We start from the raw sequence: 21,430 nt of genomic DNA on the forward strand, positions 1-21,430 counted from the left end.
TCACTTAACTCTCTCATCAACACTGTGAGGGCATTACTTTTACTGTCCCCTACTAAGTACAGATGAGGGGTGGAGGCTGGTGGGGCTCTGTCATTGCCCACGTCCTTGGAATTTGCAAAAGAGGAGCTGGGTTGGGGTCAGCTGTGTGGTTCTAGAGCCCAGATTCTTTGTAGCCACCATGGCCTGCATCCGAAAAGATCACTGTTTGCTACAATACAAAGGTGTAAAAAAAAAAACCAAAACAGCTAACATCTAATGGATGCTTTTAAAAAGCAAGTTTCATTAGAGGAGAGGAGTATGATGCAGAAGAAGACTTTCTGACCCTTGCTAGGGATTTACAGATTGATGACTGGAGTTTTAAGTCCAATTTTATTTCAAAACTTATAATTTACTGGGATAAAAGAAGAATTAGGCAATGTGATAGGCTTGCGAGTCTGCTTACCGAGGTCCCTTCTCTGTTCAGAGGTTTTAGAAGGCAAAGGGAGTGTGAATTTTATCCTTTCACCATTCAGAATCCTATATCTGAATTTGTTTATGCTGTCTTTGAGACTGCTGATAGCGGACTACAGTGCCCATCAGAGAAACTCTTCATTCTCCTAGTGGGCCCTGAAATGTGTTCCAGATGACAAGGTAATCACTTGTAAGTGTGAGGCTCAGTAACACCATTGCACGGCACATCAGTGGCTCCGTTGACAGTTAGTGTGTTTGAGTGTGAAACACGCTGGCCTTCCAGACCTAATTCGGGCCCTTATTGATGATGATGATATTATTATTATTACTATTATTATTATAATAATCCTCATCACCCTCATCATTATTAGTATTTACAGGTTTCTGTCTGAAACCCTGAGCAGGTTTATGACCACCTCTTCTTGAGAAGGAGTTTTTTAAGTTAATAAAATGGTTATATGCTCTTAGGAAAAATTACGATGTAAAATTGCACTTGAGTGCTAGCCCTTGAGGTGTTAAGTGACGGGCTGCCCCCTACGTAGACAGAAAATGACTCATTTTGGAAACCTCTTATCTAAGTGAATCTTAGATAACGTAAAATAAGAAAAACTCATGTTTTTAAGTTTGACTTTTGGGGGATGTACTGAATGTGTCATATTTCATTTTAAAATATAAAAATAGTCTTCACAAAACATTTCCATCTGTAATGTAGTCAGGCTAATCATGTAAAAAATTTTCTGGATTCTCTACTTTTTTCCTAAAGAACTCAGAAGTCTTAAAAATAATTTCTGTGAAAATATAAAAATTTCAGCTTTCTTTTATATTGAAGCCATTAAACTATTTCTTTCTATTTTTAATGAGATAATTTTAATCTGTCTTTAAATACTGAAGAAATGAAATAACTTGTTTGTAGATATTTTTGATTATTGTTAGAAGAGGAGATAGTTATTCAAAGAAAGAAATTGGAATTTAAGCTGCTGTGGCCTCAGTATTTATTGCATCGTTAATTCTATTTTTAAAAAAATTGGTTAATGTTTATTTTTGAGAGAGAGACTGCATGAGTGGGGTAGGGGCGGAGAGAGAGAGGGAGACACAGAATCTGAAGCAGGCTCCAGGCTCCGAGCTGTCAGCACAGAGCCCGACGCGGGGCCCGAACTCACAAACCGTGAGATCATGACCTGAGCCGAAGTCCGATTCTTAACCAACCGAGCCACCGAGCCCCACATTAATTCTATTTTTAACTTCTCCTTCAGAACATGAGTAATTTGAGCGTTGTGTCTAATACATAACTTAGTACCAGGAAATCATCTTCTCTTTTGAACGTGATGCCCTTCACAGTTCCTTCTCGTTTGCTCTGTTTGTTACATTGATCCATTGGCAAAATAAACATGATGATCCCCACTTTACAGGTAAACAGAGGATTAGGTTGTCTTGCCCACAACCGATGCTTCATGCCACCCAGCTTCAGAAGCCTCTTACATCCAGCGCTTTTCTACTGCGGCACGGCGGTCTCTCCGTGCTAACATTTTGTTATTGACAGAAACGTGGTAAAGAGAGTGCCCTGTCCTACTCATTAAAGCGCTTATGAATGAGTGACCCAGCAGGGCCACCTGCAGAATGAAAGGACTACCTCCTCCGTGCAGAATTTCCCTTCTCTTTTGGCTGCTCCTGTTTGGGTTTGTTTTCAAACCCAGTTCCCACCTCTTAGTGGATGTGGTTGTAGGACCTGCAGGGCCCTTGTCACTACCCACTGCGATCGGGAAAGTGGGGGACGACTGCCCTCCCTCCTCTTCTTCACCCTTTCAGCCCTTCCCCGACACCTCCCTGCTCCCTCGCACTTACCCCTTACACACAGCTCGGGCTCTCTATCCCACGGCCTCTCCCTCTGGTTCACGATCATTACAGCTCACACCTAACTCAGATTGTACCGCACCCATCCTTTCAACTTACTATTTCTCATTTAATTCTCACGGCAACTGTCTTCGGCAGGTACCGACATTTCCCTCAGTTTCCAGATGAGCGAAGCAAAGCGCAGAAAGGTTCAATATGTCGCCCGGTCACGTAATAAGCGGCAAAGCCAGGGTGTGAATCTATGTATGTGGTCTTACTCCTAGAGCTTCCACCGTGGAACATGCTGACCTCTGATTAAAACCCAGCCTCAGAAGCCGTGCAGTAGACAGACGCGGCTTGGCATCACTGGGGAAGCCGCTGCGCAGCTCACACGTTCTGGTGTCGGTGGCACAGAGCGGCTCACCGAGATGTGAGCGGATGGCTCTTGGAGGGAAGTGGGGCCTCCCCGCGCGAGCCGTGCAGAGGTTCGTTTCAGGCTAGACCAGGCTGCTCAGGCTTTAGGTGCCATCCGTGGTGTCGCGTGTCGGCTGTCGTGAGGGGAGGGAGGACCATGACATGATTCTTCCTTGTCTCTTTTCTCTCCCCGTTTCCCTGCTGACCCAGCAGAGCCAATGGCCAGTTCTCACGGGCTCCTCCGGTCTGCGCATTGCGCTGCTGTCCCGGACTTTGTGCGTTTCCACTACTGTGCTGATGGGTCACTTCTCTGTTGCCTCCTCTCCTATATTGATGATGTGTCACTGCTTTGGGTTTGGGGGGTTGTTTTCTATCGACATTGTTTTTTGAGAGTCATACGAATATTTTTAACTGTAGCTCATTCAGTTTCACTGCTGTAGAGTGTCTCATTTTCTGAATACATCTCTATTTTATATTGCTGGAAAATTAGACTGTCTCCAACTTTTGTTGTTAGGGTCCTGAAACAGTTTTTCGGCGCCTGGATGTGTCTCCTTATGTACCTGTGCCAGAGAGCACACTTAGGCATGGACTTCCTGGGTCATAAGGTAAAATGCACCTTCAGCTTTACAGTGTGATTACAGATTTTTGCCCAAAGTGATCATACTAATTTATACTCCCACTAGCCATGTCTGGAAAAGCATAAAGTGCATATTTTCTCTCTCCAGTGTTTTTAAATTATGAAACCTCCGTTGGAAGTATTATTTCATTTATTGTTGTTAAGAGTATCAACCGATCATCTTATAAAGGAACTTTGGCTACACCAAAAGACACATAAGAGAATTAACTTCTTGACCATGTAAAAATTAATGGAGACAGGGCAGCCTTTCCTTACATAAGAATTCCAAATAATAAATGTAGAAGGAACAAAGGAAATAGAAAAGCAACATTAGGGCACCAGAGTTGTGCTGCAGGCGAGGCTCACTGATAAATGCCAACTAAAATTGTGGGCAAAACTAAAGGAGAAACCGTATACTTGCATTGCTTCAAATATACCCCCCCCAAATATTTACTTACTCTGTTTGCTTTTAACCTACACCCACAAATTCTTTGATGCTCATCCAGGAAATGGAGCATAATTTCCCTCCTTTGGGTGTGGGTGTGGGCTTAGTGACCCCCTTCTCATGAATGGGATACAGAAAGGGAAAAAGTCACTTGACTGTGGAGAAACCTGGGAGACACCACCTTAACCAAGTGATGACAGTACCATCAGCTCTCCTAAGTCGTGTTTATATCACACCCCGATACGATGCCTTGTAAAGGACCCTCCACGTCTGTGCTATTCTTTCCCCAAATCTATAACCTCAGCGTAGTCACGGGAAAACACCAAACACAAATTGAAGGATAAATGTGCCACGGTTACATAAAATGTTAACTTGAGGGAGCCTGGGTGAAGGGTACGTAAGAACACTCACTAAGTACTCTTTGCCACTTTGTATAAGTCTAAAGTCATTTCAAAATAAAAATTTTTTAAAAATCCAGTGAAGGATTAGAACAAGCATGTATGTTCGTATGGTTCATGTGAATAGGGAAATGTCAAAATAACTAAGTTTTAGTACTGTTGTAGAAGTAAAACTTCCCTCTATTCCATGTAGACTCAGTACAATTTGTGTTTCTGGTTTGTTTTTTTTTTTTAAGTTGCTAATTTATTTGCGGTTCCTATAGGTCTTACTGTTTTAAAGTATTTCATTGCTGTATGCTGAAGAAATAAATGTCTCCTGAGGGTTCATGCCTTTTTGTTTTTAAGTTTTATTTTCAGAATTTCTACGTGCTAAGCATTATACTTCTAAGATAAACAGTAGTTTTTCACCATGAGAGACGCAAAAAGGTGGTGTTGATTGCTTTTCTGTTATAAAGATTTATGACACGCTTTCAGCAATAAAAACTGGTATCAGTAGAAAAACTCTAAATCTTGCATATTTACAGATCTTGTTAGTTTGTCAATTTGCTTTCAAAGCACATGGGTCATTCATACCTTAGAGTTTCATACCTGACGTTGATATTTGTAAAACACAAGCCCATAAACCCATGTCCCTCTTCCTGCGTGTAACAAGCTGATCCTTCCCCCTTTATAACTGCGCGTCTCAGGAGTCGTCACCAACGGTTTGGGGGTGGGGTATATAAAGAACATAATCCGGTAAAGCCAAGTGTTCCTCATAATTAGTTTTTATTCACTGCTGTGCTATTTTAAGGGTGAGGTATGTATATTTCAGCTCACTTACCCATTCAATGATTCTTACATATAACTGAAATGAGCAGGGTGGCTGCAGTCCGGAAAACACGTCACCGTTTAACCTGGACTGTAGTTATTGAGGTCTTTGCTGTTGTTCCTTTGTGTGTTCAATTTTATGTAACGCTAAAATACATAGCTCTTTATAAAATGTTTTACAGATTTATTCTGAAGCGGTACCTATAATTGTAACCGTGTTCTTAAGGCATTCTTCGTTCCTAAACACTTGAAAACATGATTGTTTTCCTTTAAAGTGTTTAACATTTCTTTCTCGGCATTCCTCTGCATTCCTTTTCCTTCTCTGGTGACATTAGAAGCATCTCGGAGCCGTCCGTCGGCTCCCTGGCTCCTAAGAGTGGAAGCCCACGCGGCCTGCTGTGGGCAGAGAGAGGCGGTTCACGGCCGCGCCCACCCCTCTCGCCCAGTCTCTTTCCTGGCTTCCCAGTGAGCTTCCCCTCACCGCTCCTGAAGGGGCATCCGGCCCACAGCTCTTGCCTTTCCACATTGTTCTGTCTGCCTCCAGGCTCCTGCACACCACTCTTCCAGGGGGCACGCCTTGGCTCCTGGTGTGGACCTGCCGCAGACCGCAGCCCCCGGGCCAGCGTGCACCGGCTGAGGACGCACTGTTGTGTCTTCCATACCGCTTACGAATCCGCCCCTCCATCACAGAATTTCTTCCTTAAGAATTTATCTGGCTAGCTGTTTGTCTCTCTTCATTGACACTCTGCGAAAGTGGGCGTTTGAGTGTGCAGGATCGACAGTGCAGGCCAACTTAAATATAAAATGTCATTCACATGTTTTTCCACCTCCTTTTCCATCACCTCTCTCCCCCACCCACAGCTTCACCTGCAAACCTTAGAGAGGGCATGCCTGCCTGAGGGTTGACACGCAGTACGGAGACCTCTCCCCAAATTATTCATTGTTCTCACTTTATTATGTAGTTGTAACCTCACAGGTGGTCTGTCATTTCTATTAATAAGTGCATTCTTTAAGATGCCATTGCTCTTAGAATAATAACGGACCAGCAACTCTTCACACATGAGTCTTTTTTAATGTTTTCAGCACTGGCTTGGGCTTTGACTCGAGGTTAGGAAGGGTCCGGAGGCTCTTGGCTATGTTGGACAATGAAATCAGTTAAGAAACATTTGGGTAGGAACAATAGATTGGAGCTAATAAGATGCTATAGTTTTGTCATATAAGAAAATATACACAATGTCTCTGGTACATAGAAGGTGCTGAATCAATGGTAGTAAGAGTTGTTGCTAAAAAATCATCATTATTCTGTTCATTATCATTATCACTTGTGAGCACAGTCCTAGGAGTGTAACCAAGCACGGTAATGTTATTTCCAAGTGAAAGTTAATCCCAAATTCCATACAATGTAAAAAAAAAACCCAAAAAACTGTAAGTAAATTTTCTTGCCAAATAATTTTTAAGTTCAGGACTGCCCATACTGTTGTAAAGGGTCTGTTTGTTGTTCTTCCTACCCTACATGACATCTTGAGACTGTTGTTAATAGTGGAAGAACAGAGAATTTCCCTGGGCAGAGTTCAAAAACTGAGAATAATTTAGGATCCCCCTGAGGCTTGTGCAATGGAAAAAAATTCCCTTACATGATGCATGTTTCATACTTATATTGTTTACCACGTCTAAATTTAGAACACAGCACATTTCGTATCAGGAGTTCTAACCCAAGGACCTTTGAGGCCAGCTTCTATTTTAGGTGCTGATTTTTCAAAATCAAAGGAAATACAACCATTTTAACAATTTTTGCTTATGATAGTGTGCGTGACTCTGAATCCTGCTTCTGTAAAGTATCGGTTTAGTTGATTATCCTACAAATGTCCCTTTGAAATGAGAGTTACCCATAATGGAATCTTGGCTGGAGAAAAAGAAAAAGAAAGTGGTTCTCATTACAATGAATTTTGACTCATGAATTTTCTTTGCATTTATCCTTGGCTTTGGCTAGGGGTTTGTCATTTGTGGCGCTTGTGACTATGTTTAAATTAACATCAAACTTTTTTTTTCCAGTTGGCCTCATACATCTTAAGGCTACATGTTATATATATTGTCACATATAATGAAGAGATAAATATTTATTATTTGGACATGTTTAAATAGAAAGTGATATATATAACTTGGAAAGAAGATGCTTTTAGAGCCTAAAAATTAGTGCTTTGGAGGATTTTTTTTTTCACGGATTCTGTCTTACTGTGCCTTTGCATTTTTTTATTCGTTTAGACAGGAAGCCTAAGCTTTTAACTCATTTGCTGTCTAGACAAACGAAAACAGCAGGGACTTGGGTGGGCTGCATGGAGAAGAAACCTACCAATATCATAGAGATTAAACAGAGTCACCGTGAGGTTTTTCCTTTGTGTATATATGGCAGTCAAATTATTGACTCAATTCTAATATCAGTTTCAAGGTGCGTTTGTATCACATGTCCAAAATGATACTTCTAAAATAAGGTTGGAAGGTATGAAGTGATTTTACAGTGTGCGAAGTATCAGTTTCTAAAGAGCTAAGCATCCGATGAGGCTGGGGGTGGTTAGCCTCAGGGATGTTAATTGGAAACAGAGGGCTGAGAATTCATTGCTAAATCTTAATAGCAAAGTCAGTAGTTTTCACTAGAGCATTTATGGTAAATATTTAGAAAGATTTGCATGTGCTGGCTTACTCTATATGGTCTTTGCAGCTGTATTTTACCATAGAGCATATAAATTCAGCGACAGTCACCAGTGACCAGTCAAACCCTTCCTCTCTTTAGCACCACACTTGGCACAAGGAGTCACTGCTTAAGAAAGTTAGGGTCCAGTTAGAGAAAAAGAAAAAATGCGTGTCTGAATTTTATACTTAAAATTCTAAAAAGGAGAAGAGACACTATTCCTGCTTTTGAAGATAATGGAGAGACTTTTTAAAAAGACCATTGAACTGGCATTTTAACCTGTGCGTCAAACCCATGGGAAGTCACAGTGAGAAATCATTAACTGTATCCTATTAAAATCCTTAAACAAGAGACCTGAACTAGTCTCATTGATTGAAATATCTTCTCTGTTTCTAATTCAGTGTTTATCCTCGTGCTCTCTTGGGGCACTTCTGAGCGAGAGAAGACCAAATGTGTGTCTGTTCTGCAGTTCTCTATCAGAGACTGATCTAATACTATCAACCAATTGTATTGAGGGCCACAGCTTAGAGTATGTTGGAGTCGATTTGCTTTTGTAAAAACCCACTTATTTAATTAAACAAGGGAGTAAGATTTTCTAACTTATTCCCAGGCCTTGGAAGAGACGGTAAGATGTCCCCAGCATTACCTGAATTTATCCTTTAGGAAGCTAACTTACTAGATACATTGAATACCATCAAAACCAAAGATGCCTCTGGATGTAGTAAGTCATAATAAATGAAAAATATTTTTAGGGAGCTGGGGGTGGGGAACATGTCGGACTCCGAGCTCGGCAGGAAGTGGGACCAGTGCATGGCGGATGCGGTCGTGAAGATAGGTGTCGGTTTTGGATTAAGACTGGTTTTCTCACTTACCTTCTTTAAAAGAAGAATGTGGCCATTAGTCTTTGGTTCTGGCATGGGATTGGGAATGGCCTACTCCAACAACTGTCAGCATGATTTCCAGGCTCCATGTCTTCTACACGGAAAATATGTCAAAGAGCAGGAGCAGTGACTTCCACCTGAGAACATCCCAGTGGGAGGAAAAGAGAAATCATGTCTATTCCTCAGGAATACTGAAGTGCCCTGGAGTCAGCTGACATTCTTCTGTAGCAATGTCATCAGTAATGCTTTCAACTCCAGCACACTGTTTATGTATTTGAGACCAAGTCTGTTTCTTGTTTTGCATTTCCTCTCTGGAAATTGCAAGGACGTGGTCTTAAAAGAAGTAAATTAAAAGTAGGCAGCCCCCCAGTAAATTAAAAGTAGGGAGGATCATCTATAATATGCAGACATGAGAGAATTTGTATGTCTGTTACGTGTATGTGTAGATCTCTAAAAATTCTTCCTATGCTCCTCCTTCGTGGCATGTTCCCATACACACCCTTCTGTCACTGCCCTTCCCCACCCTGTCCCATCGTATTGAATCAGGGACATATCTGCGCTCTGTGTTAAGTCATAAGTGTTTCTCTTGTCAGAGTCTGCTAGCATTGTTATTGCTCCCCGGTGGCACTTCCTGCTCCGTGCAGTGAAATCTCCTGTACCTGTCGCTCGGATCAGAATGAAAATTTTACATGGGCGGAGAGACGATGGTTACGGAGGGAAAGCCTTTGCAGGGAACTTCCATTTAAATTAAATTTTAAAGTAAAACAAGCTTTTCTTTTCTAAGGCACTGATTTTCAAAAAATAATTTAACCATTGGCGGCAGAGGTTACGTTATTTTGGGGGTGCTGGAAAGTATTCAGTATTCTGAGTGATGCCACATACTGAAAACCCAACTCGAGAGCTAGATTTTGCCAACTCCACTTGTCCTGGCAGAATACCGAATTTACCGTGTATGAGCCCATGCAGTCATTGCCTCACCCATCACTCCACACAGCAAAGATGCAAAGGGAATGCTGTGGGGCAGAGGGACTCTAGCCCCTTAAAAGAGTCCTCTCTGCAATTACCTTACCTGCCAGCCTTCCAGCAAGATAAATGGAAGCACTGTAGCTTGAAGGTGCCTTGGTCCGAATGAGATGCAGTAAGGTCTCTCTGTTCTTTACAGGCGTCATAGATCTGATAGTACTTATAAAAGAAGAACAGAGTTGGTGCCCTGCTGACTAAATTGTCCTCTAGAGGAGTATTAGTTACAGAGCTTCTTTGTTAACTAGGCTGAATGTTTAAACCACTGTTGAACTTCTTTTATTAACATGTTTTAAGATAGCTATACATATGGATACCCTGAGTGTCTGCAGGGCAGGAATATTTCTCTATAATTTACATATAAAAGTTACGTGTATGTATAATAGTAATATAGAAATTATATCTTTTTATTACTCTTCTGTTGCACTGAGGTCTAGTCAGCACTGAAATTCGGATGATATGTTGAACACTAAGAAAGCCACCGTTTTTATATTTTTCTCTTGGTATTTCCTTGATCAGCTTGTTGGATAACAGAAATGTTTTTCATGCTTTTGCAGCTTGAATGAAGCTTTCTTAACACCCATCCGTGTCACCTGTTCGGCCGTAACTTGGAATTTTAAGGGAGGACAGGGAAGGAATTTACAGGTCGCGCAGAGAATGTTACAAATTTCCAAGTAACAATTTGTTTGTTTGGGTTTCTTATGAAGAAAGATTTGCGCAAGAGTATTTAACTTCAGATGATGATGTTTAAAAAAAATTGAATCTATGTCAAAGCCTTTTCTATGTTTAAACCCATAAGTAGTATAATAAAAGATAATAGTTTTATCTCTAGTTATCTATTAAAAATTTGTTTTTCCTGCAACGAAGCATGAAAAGCCCACTTCTCCCCCCTCCCCGACTGTTTCTTGCCCGACGGACCCCTTGTTTATTGACGATGGATACTTGTTAGGTGTTAGAGAGTGCGTGCACTCAGAGCCCGCCAGCCATCGTCACGGGGGCTTCCCAGCTTCCTCCACTCCTACAAAGAGAACGCGGCTCTGTCTGGCTCCCATTCAGTATTTTCCGGGTGGATGTAGATGTGGAGTCGGTCCCTGTTCTTGGCGAAGCTCCTAGGATTCCTGACATACAGGGTGTCACCACGTGGTTCGACTGAGGCCTGGCGCTGTCTCATTTACCCCAAGGAAGAGGCAAAGGCAGTAGACCCCGTACTAGAAATACTTCAGCTCTGAGTCAGGGGTTAGCAGACTTTTTCTGGAAGGGCCCGACAGTAGATATTTTGGGCTTTGCAGGCCACGGGGTCTCCATCGGAGTCTCCATCCTAGCCCCGAAGTGGCCGTGGTCGGTACCTAGAGGGATGGCGGTGACAGCGTTCGATAAAACGTTAACAGATACTGGAATTCGAATTTCAAGTATTTTTCACGTATCACATAGTATTACGCTTGATTTTTTTTTCCCTCTCAGTCATTTAACAACATTTGGTTCGCGGGCAGAGCAAAAACGGGCAGCGTCCAGCTGGAGCGCCCAGGCCAGAGCCGACAACACCTGCTTTGACGAGCCCTGCCCGTGTGTCCCTTTGCAGTTCTGTGAATTGGTTACATCCGGTCAGGAGGGGGCTGCGTTGGGAGCAAGTTCTTAAACCCCAACCCCTCTTCCACCCCCCGCATCCATCCTCGCTCTGAGCCTGCGCCATGAGGAGTCCGCAGAGAGCCGGGGGTGGGGGGAGGGACGGCTGGAACTGGCCCTGTTTGCTCTCTCAGCAGATCGACATGAGTGCACGAGGACACTTCTAATTTCAGTCTTGTTTCTAGAGAGTCAGAGAAGTGCCTTGATTTCTGAAGGGTGAATACTCTCTACGTCGTATACAGCGTGTCACTTGCTCAATAACCTTTCTCTCTTTCTGACCCTGCTTCGCAAAAGTTGTGCTCAGTTCCGAAAGTCTGCATGGAACTGTTGTTGAACCCAGTAATCCAGTTAAATACAGCGTTTTACCAGCTGAATATGTGCAAAATCGTGCAACTTGTGGGCCCTGAGTAGAAACGTTTATAGATTTTATCCTCTGAATTTTGAAAATACGATTCAGTTTTCCTCATTTTATTTTGGAGATTCGATGATAACTTTCTCCAGTGGTGATATGTTCAATCTACCCTGATACTGTTATATTTGTTATTATGTTTGTTACTCTAAACCTAGATGTGATTCTTAGATGTTACTCTCCTTAGCATAAGAAATTTTTGTTTTTCTGTACCATTCATTTTTGTGAGGTTTTTGTAGCTATTTGAGAATGTTATTTTTTAATTGTTGGCACTTTCGCTGTTAAGAAAGAGAAGCTAGTTATATGATTTAACAGATGGTTAACAGAGAAACTTTCCAGGAGACTGGGATCCTCATCCTGAGTTTGCTTTGTGACATTTGGGGGTACCCTCAAGACCCATAACCAGCTATGCTTTACCTGGTCCCTTTGGTCTTTCTTGGTCTAGATTCAGTCTACCTCCACCAGTTTTCAAAGCCCTAGTTTTAGAAGTCCCACTAGTAGTAAGCAGTGAGATAAGCTGAATGAGTAGAGGGTATAAATTAAAATTAAATATGCGTTGTAGACAATAACAGAACCTGGCATTTTTGATCCCATTCTGCAGCATTTAGTCCTAGATCATCAAGGCAAATAATTTTATATTGCAGCCCAGCCTTTAGAACTCAGCCAGCTCTAGCTCTGGGCCCCACCTCATCTCCAGACTCTCAGCGACCTGGGAGTGCCTGCTGGTGGGTGACCCATTCTGGACCCTGGCACCACAGCAGCGAGGAAGGCTGAACTCCAGTCTCTTCCTTTCATTCTGACCAGGTTGCAGAAGACTCCTCTCTCAACTCTCTTCATCCTCTTGAGTGGATGGTTCTGTCCTCAGTGCTGTAACCTTTGACAGTAACTAACTGAGCTGCAGTTTCTGTGTCTGTCAAATGGTGATGTTAATAACTGCCTTACAGGGTGTTAGGAACAAATCAGAGTTGGCATTAAAAATTGTTTGTTTAGCTTAAAGTTGTTATAAAGTAAGGTATAACATGAGGACCCATTTCTGCCAACATAACCTCAAAGGGGTTTATTTTCACAGGATCCTACAAAAGTATACACATAACTATTTTATCATAATGGCACTTACAGTTACTTAAGATGTAAGCATTTCTTACCACAAGGTTTGATTAAAATTCTGCTGTTCCATTAGAACGTAATAGTTTGAAATTCACATAGTCCTTCAACGTTGACTCCAAATAGAAGGATCCGGAGCTATAGTTTTCAGTTTATGGAAATCATCATTTCTTTCAGATGGTAAAGTCACCATCGGAAGTGCTGTTTCCTGTAACTCTTGGAACAGGTTTGGGGGACAAGTGCTGGCAGCTTAAAGGAAAGCTGTCAGGTGGTTTTATGGAAGAGAGCTGTACAGCTTTCTTCACTCTTTAGGGCTGGGCCAGATCTTAGGGTTCAACTCATGAGAGACCTCCTGAAAGTCTTCTAAGAACGAGTGGCCATGCTCTGAATTTGGGGTATTATCTAGAAAAACTTTGTCTCCGAAAGGGGCATTGTTGCAATTTTGAAATACTTTTTTGATCAGGCATGGATCCAAGAGTGTTACTTTATAAACCTATTGGTGTTTCTTTCTCAGGACCTGTCTGGCTCCATTGATGACCTCCCCACGGGAACGGAAGCCACTCTGAGCTCAGCAGTCAGTGCGTCTGGATCCACGAGCAGCCAAGGGGATCAGAGCAACCCTGCTCAGTCGCCTTTCTCTCCACACGCATCCCCCCATCTCTCCAGCATCCCCGGGGGCCCGTCGCCTTCTCCTGTCGGCTCTCCCGTGGGAAGCAACCAGTCACGATCTGGCCCAATTTCTCCCGCAAGTATTCCAGGTATTCATTTCTTAATATTTATTATTCCACTCGGTGGTCAAGACAGACCTAGTGTTCATAAATGGCGACATACCTCCCATGGTTTGTTTTACTATTCAAAAACGTGGTGATGAAACCACATGGTAATGGAACCATGTGTTAGAAGCATAACGTTGAGAGTCCCGATTCCCGAAGATATTCAACTAATGAATAAACAATAAACACTCCGTTACTAAAATCGCCTGCTAGTTTGATGTTTTTGGTTTGGACATTGACCTTAACGCCAGAAATTTATTTATTCTCGGGGTCTGTTTTGTAATGATTCTATGCATAAGATTCTCTGTTGATGAGTGCCACTGAGGTAAGATTGTGGACAAGTGTCGGCCTCAGTTTTTATGGTTCTATTTAATTTATTCCGTGGCAGTCAGCTTCCAACGTGTGGTGTGTGTACCTGCCAGTGTTTTACTGGGCCAGCACACACTCACGTCCTCGTCACTGGTGGAGACTCGCCTCCTGGTTTTGACGTAAGGAGTTCACGCGCCGGTGAACTCAGCAGCCACACTTCGTCGGTGTCTTTTACCCCCTTTATTGTGTACGTGGGGGTGTTTGTCTGTCTTTCTGTTGCATCATACTCCTTCCAGCTTTCTTCTGTCAACATCATCCCTTTCTTTTATCAGCAAATTACTAAATGTAATTTATTTCCACGTAGCTTTTGCTAACATGATCTAGGTGGCTGCCGGAAAGTGCCTTTTACTAATGTATTAGAACGAATGTTAAATTGTGGATAAATCTTCTGATAGTTTATTCTGTTCTCTTGAAAGCACGGGTGGTAGTTTTACCCCTTCTTACGTTTTATTCCTTTTGTATTTAAAAAATGCTTATTATGGGATGTTTTATATATAAATCTATATATATGTTTATATTTATATAGATATCTATATCTATATAGATAGATATCTAATAAATCTATATTTGTATAGATAAACATATATATATATAGATATAGATAAACATGTATATATATATATAGAGAGAGAGAGAGAGATAAACATATATATATATGCATATATGTGAACACATACAACATGCCAATGATGAGACATAGCTATCAAATGAATACTCGTGAACCCACCGTCCTGTTTAAGAATTGGAATATTACCAGTTTTGCTGTGTCTACCTGTGTGTTCCTTTCTTATCTTTAGTCCCGTCCCTCTTCCCTGCCTCAAATACTCTGTGAATAGTTTTTTTTAATTGTTCTTTTTGGGTGTTTTGTTTTGTTTTGTTGAAGAATTTTATTATAAAAATTCATAGAAAATATTAGTTTTATTGAGTTTTGAGATTTATAGAAACTTATGTAGAGTGACTATATAATTTATCAACCAAGCTGAGATACTTTTGGGGGCATGGAAGTGTTGCTATTAATAATTAGGGGACAGCAGGCATAAACTAGGAAGATTCTTATCAAAACAGAAAATGTGGTTATCCATTCATGCTGTAAATGGTCTCCCACAATTTGCTTTTTTGACTAAAGGTTCTGTTTCTAAGGTTCATCCATATTTTAGATACAGCTATAATATAGCACATTTTGATTTAGGCATTCTGATGTTAACCTTTCTTTTAGAAATATGTTCGTCCTTACAGAGATTGTAATTAAACCTGGATTTACCCACCTTCAACATTTTTAAAGCTCCGAATACTTTATATTCCAGAAATCCTTAGGCAGTTTTTGGTATTGAGATGATTTTTGAAGCATCAACTACCTAAACATTAGGAAGTCATATGTAAAGTATTGTACTTGTTGAGTAAGAACTCCTTTCGAAAATTGGATCAAAAGGACTTTTCTTAGTAATAGTAACTTCAATGAAAACTCCTCAGAGGGATAAAGATATTGTAGCTTTTTATTTAAAATTCCTGACATGGGCAATTCACAATCTGGTGATTTTCATACATATGTTTATCATTCCAGTGGGGATTTTGAAACTCCTTTTTCACTGTTTGGATTTTGATGTGGTGTAGAACACATACCCAACAAAAGGGCTCACTTTGGACACATGGTACCACATACTGTGGAGGAGGTAGCTCGGCAGGTGAACTGGCTTCAGAGTCTGGTGCTTAGCTCTGTGTTGTGCAGCATAGAGTTGGTCAGCGGATTACGCTTCTGATGACCCCCTAGCCCCATCTCAAATGAGGCCTGTTGTTTGTAGTCGCTGCGGGTAAGGACCTGAGTAGGAATCTGTCTGCCAGCTTCTTGGGAAAGTAAGTCTGTCTGTAGTAGAATGCTTTCAGGTTTCTTGGAAACGTTGTTTAAAGCACACAGCGTGTTTTTAAGCTTGGGTCCGAAATGCTAACCGCCCAGGGCCTACGTTTTCATTTCACCATACTAGTCCAGATCAGCTCCTTGCATCCATGTGGCACAGGGAAAAAACGACACAGCGGAAGTTCCACTTTTGGTGGGGAGGAACGCTCTTCAAGTAGATCCGTAACCACGTTTGCTGAGTGTGAAGGTACAGAGTAATGGGACTGTGCAAAACATGGCAGAGAGAACGTTTCTTTAAGGTTCGTGTTATTCTAAGAGGAGTGACCTCCTGGAAAAGTTGGTCGGCAGTTTTGACACCTGTTCACTTTTCTCCTGGGTGGAACCACAACACTGCATCTGGATGGACTTTTATATAATTAGCTGATCTCACCTCATTTTTTTTTTTTTTTTTTTAATTTTTTTTTCACCTTTTTTTATTTATTTTTGGGACAGAGAGAGACAGAGCATGAACGGGGGAGAGGCAGAGAGAGAGGGAGATACAGAATCGGAAACAGGCTCCAGGCTCCGAGCCATCAGCCCAGAGCCCGACGCGGGGCTCGAACTCACAGACCGCGAGATCGTGACCTGGCTGAAGTCAGACGCTTAACTGACTGCGCCACCCAGGCGCCCCTGATCTCACCTCATTTTATCGCCACCTACTAGTTTTATAACCTCGGACAGGCCTCTGAGCCTCTCTGTGCCTCAGTTTCTGCATTTGTAAAGATAATAACCACCTCCTAGGGTTCCTGTAAAGGTTAAATGTTGATGCACATAAAGGAGACACATGGTAAACACTCAGTGCGTGTTCCCTGTCGCTGTGGTTCTGGTTATCGTTAACCGAGACCCGGAGGCTTGCCCTGTGCTGTCCAGAGCAGCACAGGTGGTTTTGGCAAGTCTTCTGATTGGTAATCCAGTGGTGTTCTTGTGCATTTCAGAAGCCATGAATGCCAAGTTTCCAGTGAGGATTTGCTGTGTTTACTGAGGTTACTCAGTAGGACCTGCTCAGAGCCAGCCATGAAAGCATAATGTATTTTTACAAAGTTGAATCTGTGTTTCTTCTAACTTGGGGGAAAAAAAGATGGTAGGTTAGTGGTTGATCTTCTTGGGGATTAGGTCTGAGAAAGTCCAAAGGAGGGGGAACAAGCATCCGCACCCTTGCTTCACTTAGATCCCAGGCAAACTGATGATTGTGTGGTACGATGAGCAGGCAGTCTAACGTAAAATTTAACAACGGATGCAGTTTAAAATCTGGGGTGATTCCTCATACTTTTTTTATGTATTGAGACCACATCAACTAACTGATCAGTACCACCCTCTCAGTGGCATTAGCCTTGGCTGCCACATGCAGTTGAGCAGGTTCCTCACTGGACAAGGACATGGGCCATAGGGGTAAATGGGAGTGAAATTCAGGCTGTTCTGTGGGAAGGGGCACCCTTTTTTAATTCATGCAGAGGACTCACACATTTGTCCACATGCTGGCCCTGTACCTCCTGGTGGCCGTCCTCCATGGCTTGAGTCCAGATGCTACCTGTTTCTCCATTCTGTTCCCAAAGCTGAGCCTAGGGACATTACAACATCCGTTTTTGAGAGATGCTCATCGTAAATCTTAGGTGTTGTTATTTTAAGGGGATTTGTTAGAAATCATGCATATTTTTGTCGAAAAAGAATTTGGTCTTCTCTTTCCCTCCACTTAGCCTATATGCCCTTGTTTATTTCCTTTTTTTTTTTTTTTTTTAATGTATTTGTGTAAATTTGTCATAGGTAATAAAACCACATTTTAGGGATGGTCATAACGTTGCTCTTTTTTTTTTTAATTTAACCAAATGCAAAGACACTTTTCCCTTAGAGAACAATCAGGCCCATTTAGTAATCTCACCTTCTCTTTCCCATCCTCAGTCCTTATGTTTAAATTTTGTTAATCCACGTTAGATCCTAAGATAATGTACAGTCTCCCGCCCTTGGCCTGTGAGTCTGTACCGGTGAAGTAAAACCACCAGGTAGTGATCACATGGTTTCCCACCCAGGGCAGGATACTCAGACTGCTGCTTTGGGAACATCTGTTTGGAATTTCCCCATTTTTATTTTTTCTGTCTGTAGTCTTGTGCTTTCTTTTCTCCCCCTTCCTCTCATTCCCAGCACTAACTTGTTTTTTCTGACCTCACTTCTCTCCCATCACCTCCTACTCGACTTGCTACTGCCTCTCCCTGTGTCAGCTTGACTCTTTCAATCATTGTCTCTCCAGCAAGTCATTGTTCAAATGCACAGCTGTCGTGTGGCTGATAGCCTAGATGCTGTAAAGCCAGAATGTTGTGGGGGCTTCTTCCTAGTGCTGCTTCCCAGGGTTTGTTGAAAAAAGAGCAGTCATTTTTCTCCATCTCTGTCCTGGAGAATGAAATTGACAGCTAATGAGAACTATCACAGAGGTAGATAAACAAAAGCCCAGTAAAGCATCCCGAATGGCTGAATCTGTTTCTTGCCTGTTAAACCGTTTCTCCACCCACTGCAAATTTGCCCTCCTATCATGCTGCCTCACGAACATTGTGAGTGTCATGGGAACAACTACTGTGATACATTCTGGCACCACATCGGCCCTGGCACATCCCTAACTCAGTGGGGCTTTTCCTTCCTGCGTTCTTTTGAAAAGCAGGATGGAGATTTTTCGTGGTAAGTAGCCACATGGATTCTCCCTTTGTTTGAACATAACTCCAGCACTGCAGCAGTCTATGGTTAGAAGTTAAAGAATTTCAGCCCTGGTTGTTTAATCTAAATGAGCATTTGAGGACCCAAATGTATACGTTACTACATCCCCCCGTGCCATGATAAATTTTCTTGGTTTTTGCTGATTGTTTTCATTTCTCTCTCCTCTTTACGTTGATGTATTTATACTTAGAGACGGAAATGAAATATCTTCATCTTTCTAATTGGCAGTGTGCATGTATATACACATTTAAATCGGGCAAATCTAACATCGGGTGCAGTTGATTCTGCGAGGTCTGATATTAGGCATCTGGTTTCCCTTCTAATAAATGATCCCATCCCACTGTACTTTGGCTGCTTACTGGCTTACATCCGAGAGTTGTTTGCCTCGGTTTTAGGGAAATAAACTCTTGGATCTTGAATGTATCGTGCGGGTCTTACACTGGGCCTCGTTCGTCCTAGCACGCAGTGAGGCTGACACAGCACAGCATCAGAAAGCATTGCCGTTGCCAGAAGATTTAGTGGATGTTAATTTCACTTGTCTTGCCTCCAGAGCCAACCATTCCAGTTTACTAACAAAGCAAAAATGTAAATAAGCCCAACTTTTTTTATTTTTATTTTATTGGCTAAAGGCTTTTGTCAGCTTTTTCCTCCGTGTGCTGTAAGCAGCCACAGTGTTTAAATATTAAGAAGGGTGAGCGTACAGCGGGGAATGGTGATAGGCAGGCAGAAATTAACACTTCACAGCCTGAGAAACACTTTTGTTTACAAAAACTTTAACTGTTCAGACTGCGAGGAGCAGTTCATCGGTTGCGTTAACAAAGACCTAACGATGGTAACTGTAAATCTCCGAGTAGATTTCCCTCGTCTCTCTCTTTTTTTTTTTTTTTTAAGAACCGGCATCTGTGCCAAGAGTCCAATTTTAAGTCCCTTTCATCTGACAGGAGAAGGGCTACAGATTAGAACAGCCTGGGACCAAAGATACACAGCTAGGTTTTCATGTTAGTGTCCTGATGAATACATGTTTGTTTTCGTGGCCATTCCTTCTGGCTTAGTCGTAGGTATCTATTTTAAGACTAATCAAAGATCCTATCTTCCTGGCCATCACAGGCAGAGAGAAAATAGAGTTGCATCAGATATGAAAGTAGAACTCTCCATTTTTCAGTTTTATGTGCCTTGCTATTTGAAGTCTCACCTCCCACATCGCCCCTCCCCAGCTCCACTGCTGGCCGAAGGAGACTGGGCGGCCCTGGGTCAGGGTGGTTTAAGAGCTGAGAGACCGTGAGGGAGGAGGGCGAGGTGGAGAGGAGTCTTTCATTAATCTTTCAAGAGCTGTCCTCATCACTCCCATCTTTTGCTATCCGTGCCTCCCTCCTCTGGAAGCCCTCCTTTCCCTGCCTCTGCAGTGGGCTGGAGCATTCCCCAGGGCGCACGTCTGCAGGCAGCCTCCAGGACTGAGTGGCTTCCCGGGAGCCCCCCTGGACGCAGAGCGCCCGGCCGTCTGTGCCCCTTTACCTGTGCAGACTCAGACCTGGCAGATGACTTTCATTGCGTCCTGTGAAAAGGACCACAGGTTTTAAGAGCCTGTAGAATGGATTTGCCAGAGATCGCCCCTCCACTCTCATAATAAAGCACCAGTTACCTTATAGTTAAGCCTGATTCTCTGAAGCATTATCATGTCAGTTCCTGGATGGTGAGTGATGCATCCCGCCTACCAGCTGGTCATCATGAATTTGCACCCCTCGGGAAAATCTGAGAGATGCTGAAAGAATGAACTCCCAAAAGGGCAGCACGTATCTGATTAACTATGGAAAATGTAAACTCTTTGGGCAGCACCATGGTATATTCAGAGCTCTCCTGTGGAAGTGCTCACCTGGTTCTCCCCTCTGCTTAGCAAGTGAGAGCTGAGATTTCCGTGGGAGCCGATAGAGCCGCACAGACAAACAAGAAGATATTCTGGTCAAAAAACTCATTTTCTTGCTTAATCTGACATTCAGACAAGCAGATTCTGGAAGGATGCTATAATGGGAAAGAGAAAAATGAATTGCATTTAGGAGTTAGTCATAGGCTGGAGTGAACAGGAAGGATTTTAGTGAGAGGAAATGATAGTTCCTGGTCTAATTTGTCAAGATTAGTACCTATAAAATGAACACCGGAGGGTGCAAGCCAGTATCTCTCGCTTTTTTAATCCATTCCTGTCGGATTTTTAGAACTCTAAGGGCTGAAGCCTAACCCATCCTAAATAAATAAATTTTCCACTCTTCAGTTTATCTTTGCTTAAAACTCAGGGTAAAATTATGAGTTTATTTCACTCTGTGTAAGTGGTTCTAAACCGGTTTCCTGTCATGATCACATCAGTAGCGTCTCTGAAATGGCACTGCACGTAATGACACATTTTTTACTTGAAAGTCTGCACAGTCACCCTACCTGGTAATCTTATTTTAAAACATCTATCAAGTGTTCCTTTTTGGCTTCTCTCGAAGTAGAAATCCTGCAACAGCTTGTTGCAAGGAAAATGCATGCTGCTTATTGGCAAGCTGAGCAGGAAGAAAAAAAAAATTCTTAAACACAAAATGCCATTGATCTATCCGTGTTTTTAATCTGTGGCAGCCTGGAAAACATCAATTCAGCAGTTCTACAAACCGTGGAGAACTTCAGCCAGTATTTTTTTCCCCCTTACAAAGTAAACTATTTGTATGTTACACAAAACAGTAATTTCAGATCCATTCCAAATGATGCTTAGCAACACTTAAGAAAGCAACTATATATTTTGTCTTTGTGAGAGATGTGATTGCATCTCCGTGTGCCGTAGTTCTTAGATACGAGAGCCTCCCCCTTTAGGGCACTAATTTAAAATTCCGACCAGGAGCCTGGTTATGGAGACTCGGCACTTTGGTCATGGATATGCTCCTGCTGTTTCTCGAGGGCAGGTCCCCCACTGCTGACCTGCGGCCAGACCCTTGCATTTAAAGCAGGTGCCCCAGGGCTCTGAGCTACCCTTTGCTTAGGAGGCCCCT

The 21,430-nt window shown here is 42.3% G+C and overlaps 1 protein-coding gene and 1 pseudogene across 13 annotated transcripts in view; both read left to right on the plus strand.

Moving 5' to 3' along the window:
* Positions 1-21,430, plus strand: part of ARID1B (AT-rich interaction domain 1B) — a 449,099-nt gene that overhangs the window by 307,113 nt on the left and 120,556 nt on the right. For all 13 annotated transcript variants that reach the window (XM_078447506.2, XM_078447507.2, XM_060614472.3 and 10 more), the window contains one exon: positions 13,198-13,441. In XM_078447506.2, the coding sequence (XP_078303632.2) occupies positions 13,198-13,441 (244 nt within the window). The remainder of the gene's footprint in view (positions 1-13,197; positions 13,442-21,430) is intronic.
* LOC132666368 (MICOS complex subunit MIC10 pseudogene) lies at positions 1,351-13,187 on the plus strand (annotated as a pseudogene).

The sequence above is a fragment of the Panthera onca genome, chromosome B2 (assembly GCF_046562875.1).
Source record: "Panthera onca isolate mPanOnc1 chromosome B2, mPanOnc1 haplotype 2, whole genome shotgun sequence".
NCBI lineage: Eukaryota > Metazoa > Chordata > Mammalia > Carnivora > Felidae > Panthera > Panthera onca.